This window comes from Perna viridis, chromosome 15 (genome assembly GCF_037379345.1).
Source record: "Perna viridis isolate PV_CMFRI_1.1 ecotype Kerala chromosome 15, ASM3737934v1, whole genome shotgun sequence".
Lineage (NCBI taxonomy): Eukaryota > Metazoa > Mollusca > Bivalvia > Mytilida > Mytilidae > Perna > Perna viridis.
In genome coordinates this window covers 19,239,372-19,254,603 of record NC_142459.1, presented here as the reverse complement: position 1 = coordinate 19,254,603, position 15,232 = coordinate 19,239,372, and the positions used below count along the sequence as shown (strand labels likewise).

General features: G+C 36.6%; 1 protein-coding gene across 1 annotated transcript; it reads left to right on the top strand.

Annotated features, from left to right (window-relative positions):
- The first annotated feature begins 596 nt into the window (after nt 1-596).
- On the top strand, nt 597-2,693 carry LOC148597350 (uncharacterized). The gene is made up of 3 exons (XM_088563655.1): nt 597-767; nt 1,819-2,154; nt 2,592-2,693. Exons 1-2 carry the CDS (start codon nt 608-610, stop codon nt 2,148-2,150), a joined length of 492 nt encoding a protein of 163 aa, XP_088419781.1. The 5' UTR covers nt 597-607; the 3' UTR covers nt 2,151-2,154; nt 2,592-2,693.
- Nucleotides 2,694-15,232: the final 12,539 nt, after the last annotated feature.

The window sequence follows — 15,232 nt, the reverse complement described above, 5'->3', positions numbered from 1 at the left end:
ATTTGCCCCTGGGTTACATTTTTTTAAATATTTGCTGGAAGCTTGGTGTCCTAAATTACTATTGCAGTTATGTGAATGAGATTTTCAAATGAAATATTTTGATAAATAAAATTGACATAATTATCTAAAAAAGTCTTTTATTTAGATACAATTCGCAAATCTAGAGCTTCTCATTCTGTTTGAAGTCTTATATTCGAATACATAGCCTTGAGCTGAGATTTCTCGTCCCGGTGGTATCGATGTCTTGTAAACATTTCAGTACATCCTTTTCGTTAAATTTATTTTGTTGGCCTTAATATGTTTTGCTCATTCTAATAGTCCAGACCATTGATAAAGTTATATTCTCGAACGCAATGTTATAAGGTGCCTGATAGTTAGGCAGACTATATATATATATAGATAACTTGATTACAAACTACGATACCGTCCATCATTAGAGACTGATTTAATGAAATGATAAGATATACTTCAAAATATTTTTTTATCCAATTTAACTTCTAACCACTAATTCATTTAAGAAACCAAAATATGTTTTTTTCCTAACGCAAACTGTGTATAAATACCCCTACAACATTTTACTAAGCACATCGCCAAAACTGAAGAAGTCATGGCAGTCTCAAGGGTTCTGGCCGTTGCATTGATTGCTTCTGCATGTGTTGTGTTGGTATCTAGCACTGTTCCTGTCGGAGGAGGCGTTGGAGGCGGTTATAGTGGCGGTGGTGGAGGATACCTAGGAGGTGGAGGTGGAGGATTTTTTCCTTCTTTTGGTAAGTATTTTTATGTTAGTTGAAATACTCAGTTTTTTTATAAACTATTTAGCTTTTTTAGTCAATGTATTTGAATATAACAAATTTAGGGAAATGATATAAGTTTACTTAAGTGAAAATGGCATTTTAATGAATAATGTGGTATCAAAATGTACAAATTTGGGGGTATATTTTAAATATTTAGTAGTTATCTAGTCTTGGAATATTTCATGTATAGAAAAAATATGTGTTCATTGTTTGTTTGTTGGGGTTTAACGTCCAAGCAGCAATACTTCAGCTATATTCAGACGATGAACATGAAATTTGTGATAAAATGAACATGAAATTATGATGAAATGAAAAAGGGATGGGACACAAGGACAATGGGATCGAGAATTTTGATTACCACTGGAAATAGAGAGAGGTGCGTAGGGTCGGGCAATTTAGCCCCCTGTGGCGGAGCTCTATGGTTCCTGCTCCGGGAGAAAACCACAGTAGGGTTTTTTAACGTGCGAGAAACGTGGCATCTTTCCCAACACGGTGCACCACTATGGTTTGAAGTCAGGTTTTCCGTATTATAGCCTGACAACCCAGCATGTAACACGCCAGGGGTACCCCATTCCACCACCTGGGGCACACATCCCAGTAGCTCTATGGGCAGAGTGCCCTAGCCCCCGGCCAGGGTTCTGAGCACTATTTAGTCGCCTTTTACAACAAGCTTAGCATTGCTGCAGGTCTATTCTTTTAACACCCGGACCTGCACGGGGCAACTTAAAGTTTAACTTAAAGTTTTGGTGGTGGGTATAATTACAGGGACATAAATTTGTATTGGCATTTTATTAAATAGTGGTGATCTTTATTTCGAATTCTGCTTGCAAAATTTGAGAATCGTCTATGATAAAACTTTGTCATAAAATCGACTTGTATGCTCATCTTAAATAAGTAGAAACTATCCTTAATTGTCTGATCCTCTCTTTATAATAGAAATTATTGTATATATTTTGATGTCATTCCTACAAAATGAGCACATCTAACATGGTACTGTTATTAACATATTTTTTGTTATATGCAGGGAAATGGTGGTGTACCTGTAGACTTTACGGATGTAAATGGGGAGAATGGCAAGTATTAAACGTATGCTTTCCTCCATTCCAACCATTTTGGGGCAAGACCTGCTGTAAATGGTTTCCTTGGTGGGTAACGAGACGTTACGGATCATCTTTCGGAAGTTATGGAGGTGGTTATGGCGGAGGTTACGGAGGAAGTTATGGCGGAAGTTACGGTGGTAATTACGGATTTGGCGGAGGACTTGGATACGGAGTCGGTGGTGTTGGACTCGGTGGCGGCGTCGGTGTTGGAGGTGGCGTCGGAGGTGGAATTGGAGTTGGAAAAGGAGCATACTAAGGACGTATGTAACTTAACTATTTATATTTAGTTCAGTATATGCATTTATTTTTTTTTATATAAGAAGAGACAGATGTAACCTTTAAATGAACAAAGTTGATATTACGTGCAGTCTTATATTAAATATAGATTAGCTTTCATGAATATTGAACAAAACGTCAGAACAATGACAGAAATCTGCGAAATATATATTTATTTGACATAATTCTATTAATTTGGTTACCTCAGAAATTTTTATTTGTATACTTGACACATTTTTTTATTACGAAATCAATGTCTCACCATTTACGATACGTCACAATTTTCTGTATAAATAAACACTTTTTTTTTTAAAACTACTAGCTTTAGATTAGTATAACTAATCTCTGATATTGTAAGAAACAATCATATCGCATTCCTTCATTTTTCACTTATTAAATTTGGTTTTTTATGAATTTTCAGGTCGAAAACAGAAGAACGGGATATTATCCTGCTTTTCAATTTGAATATCGTCTTTAAAATAAAATTTAAAAAATGAATTTTATTTTCGTACAAACATTTAACCATGACAGGAGTAATCAGTAATTCTGAAATGATAATTAAGTATTATTAGTTCACTTATTTCCTGATGCATATTCATGCGTTTCCTATTTTGCTACAAGATTGAAGTCGTCACTATAGAAGTTTTATGGTAGTCATCATGAACTCGTGGATCGTTACGGTGTATCCATCTGCGCCATGAAAACTGATTTGTTCGACGTGTCATAGTTTTCCTTTCCTCTTCCGTCTACTTTACTTTTTATGAGCAATAGGGCGGGTGTCTCTAGAAAAGAAGAGGACTCTTACCCTACCGGTGCACCTGGTCCATGCTCCCAGTTTTTAGTGGAGTCCGAGTAGCTCATTTGCTTTTGTTACTTTGTATGTATGATTTTAGTTAATTAATGTTCTTCGTTGTGTATGTCTGTTTTCCATGTCTGATCTTTGTCCCTGGTTACATTCTTTTGATTACTGCTGTTACCTTGATTCCCTTTATACTCATTCATTAAGGCTGCTCATTTTCTGTTTAAAATAACAAGTTTTTCGAAGTGTTGCGGGAATAAAATGCTAGAACAACAGTATTAGACAAAATGATGGGTCAGTATACTCGTCTTTGAGATATAAGCATTTGAAATGTGAGCGGGAAAAGAATTTCTCTGAGGTTTTCATAGGTTTTGTTTAGTATATTTCATCTATTAAAACTTTGAATAGGTAACAAGAATTTCATTAAAAAAGGGGGAATAACATTTGAAGGCGAGTTTAAAGAGATTGTAAACAAGGAAAGGAGTCACTGACAAAAATATGTTTATAATATATATGTAAAATGGGAAAACCAGGGGATAAAAATATCTGACAAAAAAAAAACCCCAAAAAATGAACATCATTCAGGAAACCAGTATAAACATGAAAAAAAAATCATATTCGAGATCGTTTACAGTTAAAGTTGGCTAAAACGGAATTAAAAGTACATGAAAAAAATATGTCTGAGACGTTAAATGAATCACATTAATATGCCATTATTCCAAAACAGATTGGTAAGACGTAATAATAAATTATGTTCATCCTAACTTCTTCTCAGCCTGTAGCCATCATTTAAGTTCCATTTGGGATCTTGACACTTTAAATCTACAACGTACATCCGGAAAGGATACCTACATATCTTTTATTAACATGCATATATCAGAAACGCAAAATGCTGGTGTAAACTAACATTTATTGAATAGTAGGCGTTCATCTCGCGGAAACATAATCTAGATATTATATTTCAATGTTCATCTTTACAAATAATTAAAAATACTAGCCAATTGAATTTATTCCCATACTAAATGTATAAAAACTTTCCGCAAAAATTAAAATACTGAATAAATTTATTTCAAATGAGTAGGTTTCTTTCTTTGAGTATATTTGTCCGCCCCACACCCCCCCCCCAAAAAAATAAAAAAAAAAAAAAAAATACAAAACAAAACAAAAAAAGCAAAAAAAAAAGACCATAAAAAAAACCCAAAAAACAAAAACAAAACATTCTGTTAATTATTATTTTTATCGTGATAGTTTAAAAGGAAACCACATACCAAAACATGTCTGACCAATATATTAAGTAAACCACAAAAATCGATCATTATGGGAAAACACATTTTGAAGGTGTAACATTGCACAATGATGAATTGATCCCGCAGTTAGTCGATGAATTTATATCTCATGTGGTTTTTGTAACGTTCTGATCCATGGAAAAAAAACCGGTCACAAAGTAAAAATGATACAACATTACAAACTCAATGAAAGGTAGTAATAAACTTTCCACTAATAATCATTAAAAGGGAAGGGGGTAATCTAAAATAATCAAGGGCTATTTAGCCACACATCCACTTCCACCAAGAAAATATCTTAAGTGTATTACAGAATCACTTTAATAACGGTTGAATCATTTGACTGCGTACCCATCTTGTCAATCAGAACAGAGTTGTTCATAATGTCGTTGTTCCCTCATTCATCAAACCATAATTTGATGTCATAAGATAGACTCGGAGGATGTTTCTAGAAAACAGAGGCTGTTTACCCTATCGGTGCAGCCTTTCTCCCAGTTTTAGTGGAGGCTGCTGCCGAGGTTACGTATTTAATTTTACTAATGGTGGATTGCCGCTTGTTTTCTTGGTCTACGTTGTGTCCTGGGTCATGTTCTTAGTCCGAATCATGATCTCTTAGCTTTTACTTTGGAAGTTGGTTGCAATAATAATATATATGATTGATTCATTGTTGGGGTTTTACGTTCGAGCAGCAATATTTCAGCTATATTCAGACGATAAACATTAAATGGATGATAAAATAAACATAAAATGATGATGACATGAGATAAAAAGAATGGGACACAAGGATAATCGAGTCAAAAAATTTTGATTGCCACTAGAAAAAAGGGAAGGACGGGAAAGTCGGGCAATTTAGCCTCCTGTGGCTCCTGTGTTCCCACTTCCATCGAATACCACAGCAGGGTTCTTAACGTGCAAGAAACGCAAAATCTTTCCCAATACGGTGCGGTCAGGTTATCCGTATTATAGCCAGACAACACTAGCAAGTAACACGCCAGGCGTACCCCGTTCTCGCCTTGATAGTCTTCAAAATACCCGTCGATATATCCATTCATTATGATTGGTATTTTTGTATAATTCTAAACTTTCGAACTAAATTTTTAATAGAATACAATCCTTTTTTATAAACGTTGAGTTCAATATGAAATTTAGGTAATCTCCCTTTACACCATCCAAGTTAATTCGCACCAACTCGGTGTCAGTCTTCACCAATTAAATGGACATGAATTCATAATAGGAATGAGGCTTAATAATAATTGGATAATATTTTTGATTTTTTTTCTTAATTTACAAGTTCTCATTATCTTACAAAACAAACAACTATTACATTCTTTTGATTACTGCTATAACCTTGGTTCCATTGATTACTCTTTAACCTAAGTATCCCAAAATAGTCTGCGTATAACTTGTAAGTGGACGTTTATGATAATCAAGATCTCCTTAAATTTACTCATATACATACATGTTTTTTTATATATAATATATAAAAATATAAAGGCTACTTTATGATAACATTGGAGTTTAGTGTCTCATTCTTACAATCTCCACCTGATGCCGCGTCAACTCGAGACTCCTGCATCCCCTTAGGGCAATCGGCCTGAGGGATGTTAAAGATTAAAGAGGATCAGGGGTGATAAGGATTGAGGAGGGTTAGGGGTGATAATGTTGAGGGGGGGGGGGTAGGGCTGATTTATCATGTGATATAGATATTGACATGTCATGTTCTTTATATATAATACATCTTATCTATCCTTTTCAATTCCCTTGATAATCTACGAATATAAGCTAAATTGGCGTTCCTACATTTCCTTACTTTCCCCGTTGTTAATGAAAAACCTTCGCAGAGCGCAGCATGAAAAGATTGACTGATTGAGTGTTAGGGTTTAACGCCCGAGCTGCAATATTTCAGCAACATCCAGGCGATGACCATGAAATGGATATCAAAATAAACATGGAATGATGATCAAATGAAAACTGGGATGGACCACAAGAATAATGGGGTTCTTTAACGTGCGTGTAACGCTTAAATTATCCCAACACGATGCACCACTTTGGTCTGTGGACAGGTATTTCGTATTAAGGCTTGACGACCCCAGCATGTTACATGCCAGGTGTACCCCATCACACCACCTGGGGACCACAACCCTGTTACTCTGTGGGCAGAGTGCCCCATCTCTCCCCCGGCCAAAGTTCTGAGCGCTATTTTATCGCCTTTTACGACAGGTTTAGTGCTGCCGCGGGCCTATTCTTATGATATCCGGACCTGCACGGTGCCAACATGAAAAGACCGCAGCACATCGAATCCTGTCAATTTAGGGCGAATATGGGCACAATTTTGGTTTCGAAATACTTCAGCAATGGGATTTATAGTTCATTACAAATAATATTTCACTTAATACTTAAGTGTAAAATTTGAAATTAAATTTATTTGCAACTAATACAACATAGACTGATATAAAAATGTATAAATACTGGAATTGTAAAACTTAAACATTACTTCGTTTTGAAATTTTATTTTAGTCTAAGTTTTAAAGTTTAGATGAATGGTATAATTAATAAGTTATAATGTATTTTCATCTTTGATCTTTTTTACGATGTTCATAGTTGCTTTTTTAACTATAATAATGACTAAAAATTAAAGTCAACCAGGAAGTAGTATTCAATTGAAACCATTTCATTTTTTATTTTCATTTCAATAGAAGTCAATTTTGACTTTTCTTTTGATAATTATTCTTGTTTAAAAAAAAAAAATAAAATACACACAAAAAACGGATCAAACGAACAAAAAATAAACAACAATTAAATATATATTTTTACATTAACATGGAGCTTATTGTAAGATTGGGGCTTTTGTCTGGGGGCTTTTGTTCGGTGGACTTACGTTCTAGACCCTACAAAAACTGGTTTGAATAAGACATAACACAAATTTGAAATTCAATAAAGTATTTGAAAGTCCATATTTTGGGGTGTGGCGCCATTGGTGCCTTAGAACTTAAAAATCGTTAGAGATTTCTAAAGCCTAATTGAAAAAAGGAGGCAGGGGTTTTTATCAGAAAGCAAATGAAAAAAGTTCACAATTGGACCCCAAAAAACCTGTTTAGTGTGAGTGTGGCTCCTTCAGACACTTATAACTCAAACACAGTAAGAGGTATCTGAGGAATGATTAAAAAATACAGGCATTGTTTTTAAGGAGACGTAACAAATATTAAAATCGGAGCAAAAATAAAAAGTTGCAATAACAATTTCATTTTCATAAAGCACCTGTCTTAACAATCCAGTCAAAAATATAAAAGTCATTTTTTGGGGTGCGACCGCTTTGGCCTCTTTTAACCAAAAAAAAAAAAAAAAATCCAGCGATATCTGAAATCTGATCGAAGCATAAGCAGCGAAAAAAAATGTCGAAATCATCCTCCCCCCTCCCCCCCCAAATAAAAATAAACAAATTTTTGGGACGTGACTCTTTTTGTCACTTATAACTCAAACATCATTAGATATATCTGAAATATGACAAAAGTAGGCAGGACATTTTTTATATAAAAATAAAAAATGAAAAACAATTTCCAGCTCGGACTGAAAATAAACGAGAGCCTCTAAAGAACTTAAATTGCTCGCCTGGCTTTATATTTGTTTGTTTGTTGGGGTTTAACGTCCGAGCAGCAATATTTCAGCTATATTCAGACGATGAACATGAAATTGATGATAAAATGAACATGAAATAATGATGAAATAAAAAAAGGGATGGGACACAAGGGCAATGGGGTCGACAAATTTTGATTGCCACTGGAAATAGGGAGAGGTGGGTAGGGTCGGGCAATTTAGCCCCCTGTGGCGGAGCCCTGTGGTTCCTATTCCGGAAGAATACCACAGTAGGGTTCTTTAACGTGCGAGGAATGTGGCATCTTTCCCAACACGGTGCACCACTATGGTTTGCGGTCAGGTTTTCCGTATTATAGCCTGACAACCCCAGCATGTAACACGCCAGGGGTACCCCATTCCACCACCTGGGGCACACATCCCAGTTGCTGTGGGCAGAGCGCCCTAGCCCCCGGCTAGGGTTCTGAGCACTATTTAGTCGCCTTTTACGACAAGCTTAGCGCTGCTGCAGGTCTATTCTTTAGACACCCGGACGTGCACGGGGCGCCCGGGTTTATAAGCCACGTTCATATTTTGTAAAAGCGGCCATTTTGTTAATTCCTAACGATCATACCTAAGGAACAATCATAATTATCAACTTCAACTGAATTCTGTCCAGCAGTTTCTGAGGACAAACACGAAAGTGATAACATTGGAAATAGCAAAAACACGACCTAAAAGGGGGATAACTCCAACAGTCTAAACAGATTGGACCTAAAATTTCGTCTCCAAAGATCTCATAATGCTGAACACTTTTACCCCTGCCAAATTTGGCTAAACCTAACCTATCATAGGAAGTACATGTATAAACTATAAACTAAAACTGCTTTTTGACCCCTAACAAACACTTAAAACAGAACTCAAAAGGAACATTGATATCTGAATCATAATATTCGTATCGACAGTAAAATTTTCGTTTCAATTCCAATGAATTTTCTCCTTTCAGCCCTTATCTTAAAGAGGGACAAACTGCTCCATAAACAATATGACCGTAAAACAAAAAATGCGGTCGCATAAAAACTCTGGAACTACTAATAAACTGAAATGTACAATTTTGAGTGTGCTTAAATACATATTTGTATTCATATTATAGCCTGCAACAGCAATTAAAACGATAAAGCTTCGAGTGGAACCTGCCATGGACAAATGCAAGGTTGAGCACTTATTGTTTTGTGTCCCTTATAAAAATCAAATGCAAATTGTGTTTCGATAAATGTATAATTTAAATTAAAATTACATAATATTAAAGCAGTAACAAATGTATATTCATCTCGTTTCAGAATCATTCAAGTTCCATCATTTCTCAGTCAAACATTTCGTCAATGATAAGTTTTATTAATTGATGATGTACAATGTACAAATACTTGTTTAGAGGGAACCCAGCACCACATCGAATATGAATCACAAGTATATCTTAAACTTTCCACTCATCGTGGTTTTTTTTATTTGATACATGAATTAAAAGACGACGCACACGCGTGCGTTGTATTACTTTTTATACACATTTTTGACAATTTATAATTGATTTGTTTGTTTGTTGGGGTTTAACGTCCCAGCAGGAATATTTCAGCTATATTCAGACAATGAACATGAAATGGATGATAAAATGAACATGAAATGAAAAAAAAAAGGATGGGTCACAAGGATAATAGGGTCGACAAATTTTGATTTCCACTGGAAAAAGGGGGGATGGGTAAGGTCGGGCAATTTAGCCTCCTGTGGCGGAGCGCAAAGGTTCCTACTCCTATCGAATACCACAGCAGGGTTCTTTAACGTGCGAGGAACGTGGCATCTTTCGCAACACGGTGCACCACTATGGTTTGCGGTCAGGTTTTCCGTATTATAGCCTGACAACCCCAGCATGTAACATGCCAGGGGTACCCCATTCCACCACCTGGAGCACACATCCCAGTTGCTCTGTGGGCAGAGCGCCTAACCCCCGGCTAGGTTTCTGAGCACTATTTAGTCGCCTTTTACGACAAGCTTAGCGCTGCTGCAGGCCTATTCTTTTAAACACCCGGACCTGCACGGAAAAATTTTAATTGATTTGGAATATGTTGGACAACAGAAAATTATTCAAAATCATAGTATATATTAGCTGTTTACGTCAAGGCTGAAAAATAGGACAGATAAATAATGTACGTAAAATTAACCTGGAATTTAAAAGTCTTTGAGATTTGAACATTATCGATACATGTACCCTAACCAATTTCTGAATTTACAATACATACATTTCGTATCACTGGAAATTGTGAAGCATGAAATATTGACAGTAGGCGATTATAAGCCCGGGTAATATTTTCTTTCAACCAGTTTCTTTCAGATGTAACCCCGGCCGCTGGTCACCAGTGACATCTTCTGTCTTTTGATATTCTAAGCGAATATGACGTTATTTTATTTACTTTTACACGCTCTAATATTCCAATTTAAAGAAAAATACGTTAATATATATATATATATATATATATATATATATATATATATATATATATATATATATATATATATATATATATATATATATATATATATATATATATATTGTTTTGATTTTATTTCATCAGCGGCAATCTGTTCATATATTGTGCATATCCGTCGCTGGTGATATGAAACTAAAGCGATCCTAGCGTCGCTTATTATATTTATCAGGTAATCAGATTATAGATCTGAATGAGTACAACACATACTATGGACATTAATAAAAAGCATGAACTTGAGTTTCGTACAAAAAAAAATTGATTGATTGTTGGTGTTTAAAGCCGAAACAGCCATATTTTAGCTACATGCAATACAGATATGAACATGAAACAAATGATAAAATGAACATGAAATAATGATGAAATGAGTAAATGGACTCAAAGATTATAGTGACGACGAGTTTTAATTGCCACTGACAATTGTGTTAGGTGAGTAGTGTCGATGGCAGTTTTGACTCCTGCAGCGAAACTTTGGTTACTCTGCTGTCGATAACCACAGCAGGGTTCTTTAATGTCAGAGGAACATGGTATTTTGTCAAACTCAGTGTACCACTATGGTTTGCGGTTAGGTTTTTTTTCTGTAGTATGGCCTGACGATCCCAGGATGTAGCATGCCAGGGATACCCAATTTCACCTTCTGGGGCACACAAATTAAATGTTCTGGGCCCTATAGTGATCACTCGATTCGTCAGTCCGGCCGCAAAAAATCGTGTCCCCGCTATAACTTTAAAGTCTTCAGATGAACGCTTTACATATTTTGTATGTAAATCACTTGAAGATGATATGTACCATGGATAGTGGCCTATGACTTGCAAGCTTTAACTTTGACCTCAAGGTCAAATTCCTGTCTTCCAATGACAAACTCGTGTCCGGGCTGTAACATTTTTGTCTTTCAATCTTGGCTTTGATATTTTGTATGTGTGTAGATCATCTCATCGAAGGACGATGTATCGCGTACCATTGGTACTGGCCTATGAACATGAACTTTGACCTCAAGGTAACTGACAGACATGTGACCTGGATGTAACGTTTTTGTCATTTGATGTTGGCTTTTAATGTTATGCATGTGGGTAGATCACGTAAAGATGATGCGTCGCATACCATATATTTGGCATATAACATGGACCTCAACCTCAAGTTCGAATTCCTTTTTTTGCGTTGAAAACTTCTGTTCAGGCTTTCATCACCTGGAATTTGTATATATGGCTTAAGCCACAGCGGGGTACATAGAGATGGATTCAATCCCAATTATTTGTATTTTATTTATGCTAACGGTGTTTTACTCACTTACATGTTTGTTGGGGTTTAACGTCCGAGCAGCAATATTTCAACTATATTCAGACCATGAACATGAAATGGATGATAAAATGAACATGAAATGAAAAAAAGAAAGGATGGGTCACAAGGATAATAGGGTCGACAAATTTTGATTGCCACTGGAAAAAGGGAAGGATGGGCAAGGTCGGGCAATTTAGCCTCCTGTGGTGGAGCGCAAAGGTTCCTACTCCTATCGAATACCACAGCAGGGTTCTTTAACGTGCGAGGAACGTTTTGTTTGTTTGTTTGTTGAGGTTTAACGTCCGAGCAGCAATATTTCAGCTATATTCAGACGATGAACATGAAATGGATGATAAAATGAACATGAAATGGAAAAAAAAGGATGGGACACAAGGACAATAGGGTCGACAAATTCTGATTGCCACTGGAAAAAGGGGGGATGGGTAAGGTCGGGCAATTTAGCCTCCTGTGGCGGAGCGCAAAGGTTCCTACTCCTATCGAATACCACAACAGGGTTCTTTAACGTGCGAGGAACGTGGCATCTTTCCCAACACGGTGCACCACTATGGTTTGCGGTCAGGTTTTCCGTATTATAGCCTGACAACCCCAGCATGTAACACGCCAGGGGTACCCCATTCCACCACCTGGGGCACACATCCCAGTTGCTCTGTGGGCAGAGCGCCTAGCCCCCGGCTAGGTTTCTGAGCACTATTTAGTCGCCTTATACGACAAGCTTAGCGCTGATGCAGGCTTTTATTTTAACACCCGGACCTGCACGGGGCTTTTTATTCACTTGCAATATACTGGGTACCTCAAGTGGAGGAGGGCACACTTTCTGTTATAGAGCACCTGCTTACACTCCATTTTTTTGTGAGGGTTCATATTGCAAGTGTTTTTTTTTGTTTTTGGTACGCTCTCTAGTTTTTTCTTATCTTCAGGTTTTATATGACATTAAGTTTTGTTCTGTCTACATTTGTTTATGTAAATTTGATTATACCTTTTCTTTGATGTATGTTAATCTTTCTTAGTTTAATTGTTCTCGCTATTGTTTTGCTGATACATGTAATGAATACTTAAGATAAGACATTAATTGGCAGCCCGTGGTAAAATAATAATGATTTTTACGATTCTAAAACGATCGAGTAGACGCAGCATATGAGTTTCACGAAATGTTGGTAATGTGTCTATCACTTTTTTTACCATGATTATGGTCTAACCTTTAAAAACGTGACTTGAAAAACGCAAATAACCTTCTTCGTCCGTCCGGTACAAAATCAAATTGAAGAGTATATCTATACCGAAAAAATCGCATTCATCTTATGTATATATATATTTTTTTAATCTAACATAAACTTTTCACAGAAAGCTTGTAATATTTAAAACTGATAGAAACAGATTCTAACGATAAATCAGTCTTCTTTTCAATTCGCCCAACTATTTAAAAATTGTTAGCTTTTTATAATTCATTTACTTATGTGATAGAAGTCTATGGACTGTCATTATCAATGGAATTAAATGTTAGTTATTACACATGTAACATGCTCAGGCATAGAAAAACGTAAGTATGTTTGTTTGTTTGTTGGGGTTTAACGTCCCAGCAGCAATATTTCAGCTATATTCAGACAATGAACATGAAAAAGATGATAAAATGAACATGAAATAATGAAGAAATGAAAAAGGAATGGGACACAAGGGCAACAGGGTCGGCAAATTTTGATTGCCACTAGAAATAGGGAGAGGTGGGTAGGGTCGGGCAATTTAGCCTCCAGTGGCGGAGCCCTATGGTTCCTACTCCGGGAGAATACCACAGTAGGGTTCTTAAACGTGCGAGGAACGTGGCATCTTTCCCAACACGGTGCACCACTATGATTTGCGGTCAGGTTTTCCGTATTATAGCCTGACAACCCCAGCATGTAACACACCAAGAGTACCCCATTCCACCACCTGAGACACACAACCTAGTTGCTCTGGACAGAGCGCCCTAGCCCGCGGCTAAGGTTCTGAACACTATTTAGTCGCCTTTTACGACAAGCTTAGCGCTGCTGCAGGCCTATTCTTTTGACATCCGGACCTGCTCTGGTGGATTTTGCCACGCTAAGCAGTTAATGTTACAGCTTCAACTGACCCTATATTCTTTTTATTTCCTTTTAATACTTAAAATCATTAGATCCAGTGATTTTCCCGTCAAAGTTGTTTTGTGTATGAAAATGATCCCTAACTGTTCTACACATATTATCGAAGCAAGCATTAGTTGCCCATTTAAGAGACTGACATGTAAAGGCTTTTTATTTTACTTGCAAATACATATTTTGGACATATTTGTTTTGTTTGTCTGTTTGTTTGCTTGTTTTTTTTTTGTTTTTGTTTGTTTGTTTGTTTTTTTTTCTCGACAACGACTTTTGTGAATTTACGGACAATGTTATAGTAATATTATTTAAGTAGTCAAACTTTTATTTATACATACCTGAAATACAGGCTAAGTAAGAAATTAACGCTTGCATGGATTGGCTGTATTTGTCAAATCTGTAAAATGCATTCTTTTCCAGGAGTCACATTGTTTTAACTTTTTTCCCACCGTGATCTTTCTAATAACGACAAGCAGTATGTCATAAAATGTCTCTTTCAGACCTTCTTGTTTGTTTGTTGGGGTTTAACGTCCCAGCAGCAATATTTCAGCTATATTCAGACAATGAACATGAAATGGATGATAAAATGAACATGAAATGATAAAAAAAAGGATGGGTCACAAGGACAACAGGGTCGACACATTTTGATTGCCACTAGAAAAAGGGGGGATGGGCAAGGTCGGGCAATTTAGCCTCCTGTGGCGGAGCGCAAAGGTTCCTACTCCTATCGAATACCACAACAGGGTTCTTTAACGTGCGAGGAACGTGGTATCTTTCCCAACACGGTGCACCACTATGGTTTGCGGTCAGGTTTTCCGTATTATAGCCTGACAACCCCAGCATGTAACATGCCAGGGGTACCCCATTCCACCACCTGGGGCACACATCCCAGTTGCTCTGTGGGCAGAGCGCCTAACCCCCGGCTAGGTTTCTGAGCACTATTTAGTCGCCTTTTACGACAAGCTTAGCGCTGCTGCAGGCCTATTATTTTAAACACCCAGACCTGCACGGGGACTTTCAGACCTTATTGCAACATGTGCAAGCATGTTTTAATTCCTTACAGAACAAAAAGAAAGAAACAGATTGATACCTGTGTTAATATTTTAGCATTAAATAATCCATGTGCAGTAGACTTACAATTGTTTTCTTAAAACCATCTGTAACGCAAAAAAGTATATGGCATAATGCTAGCATATAAATGTGCTTACTCCAAAAACGTATAGAATGCAAAAACAACTATAACAGCGTGTCATAGTTTATCTGTCCTCATTTGTCTGCCATGGGCTTCATTTTTATGAGCACCTCGGCGGGTGTTTCTGGAAAAGCAAAGGACGCTTACCCCACCAATTCACCTTCCAGTGTTTAGTGGAGTCATTGTTCATTTGCATTTTTTACTTTATGTACATGACGATATTTCAATGTTAAAGCCCCATAAACGACATAATTCCACAAAACATACTGTGTCACGT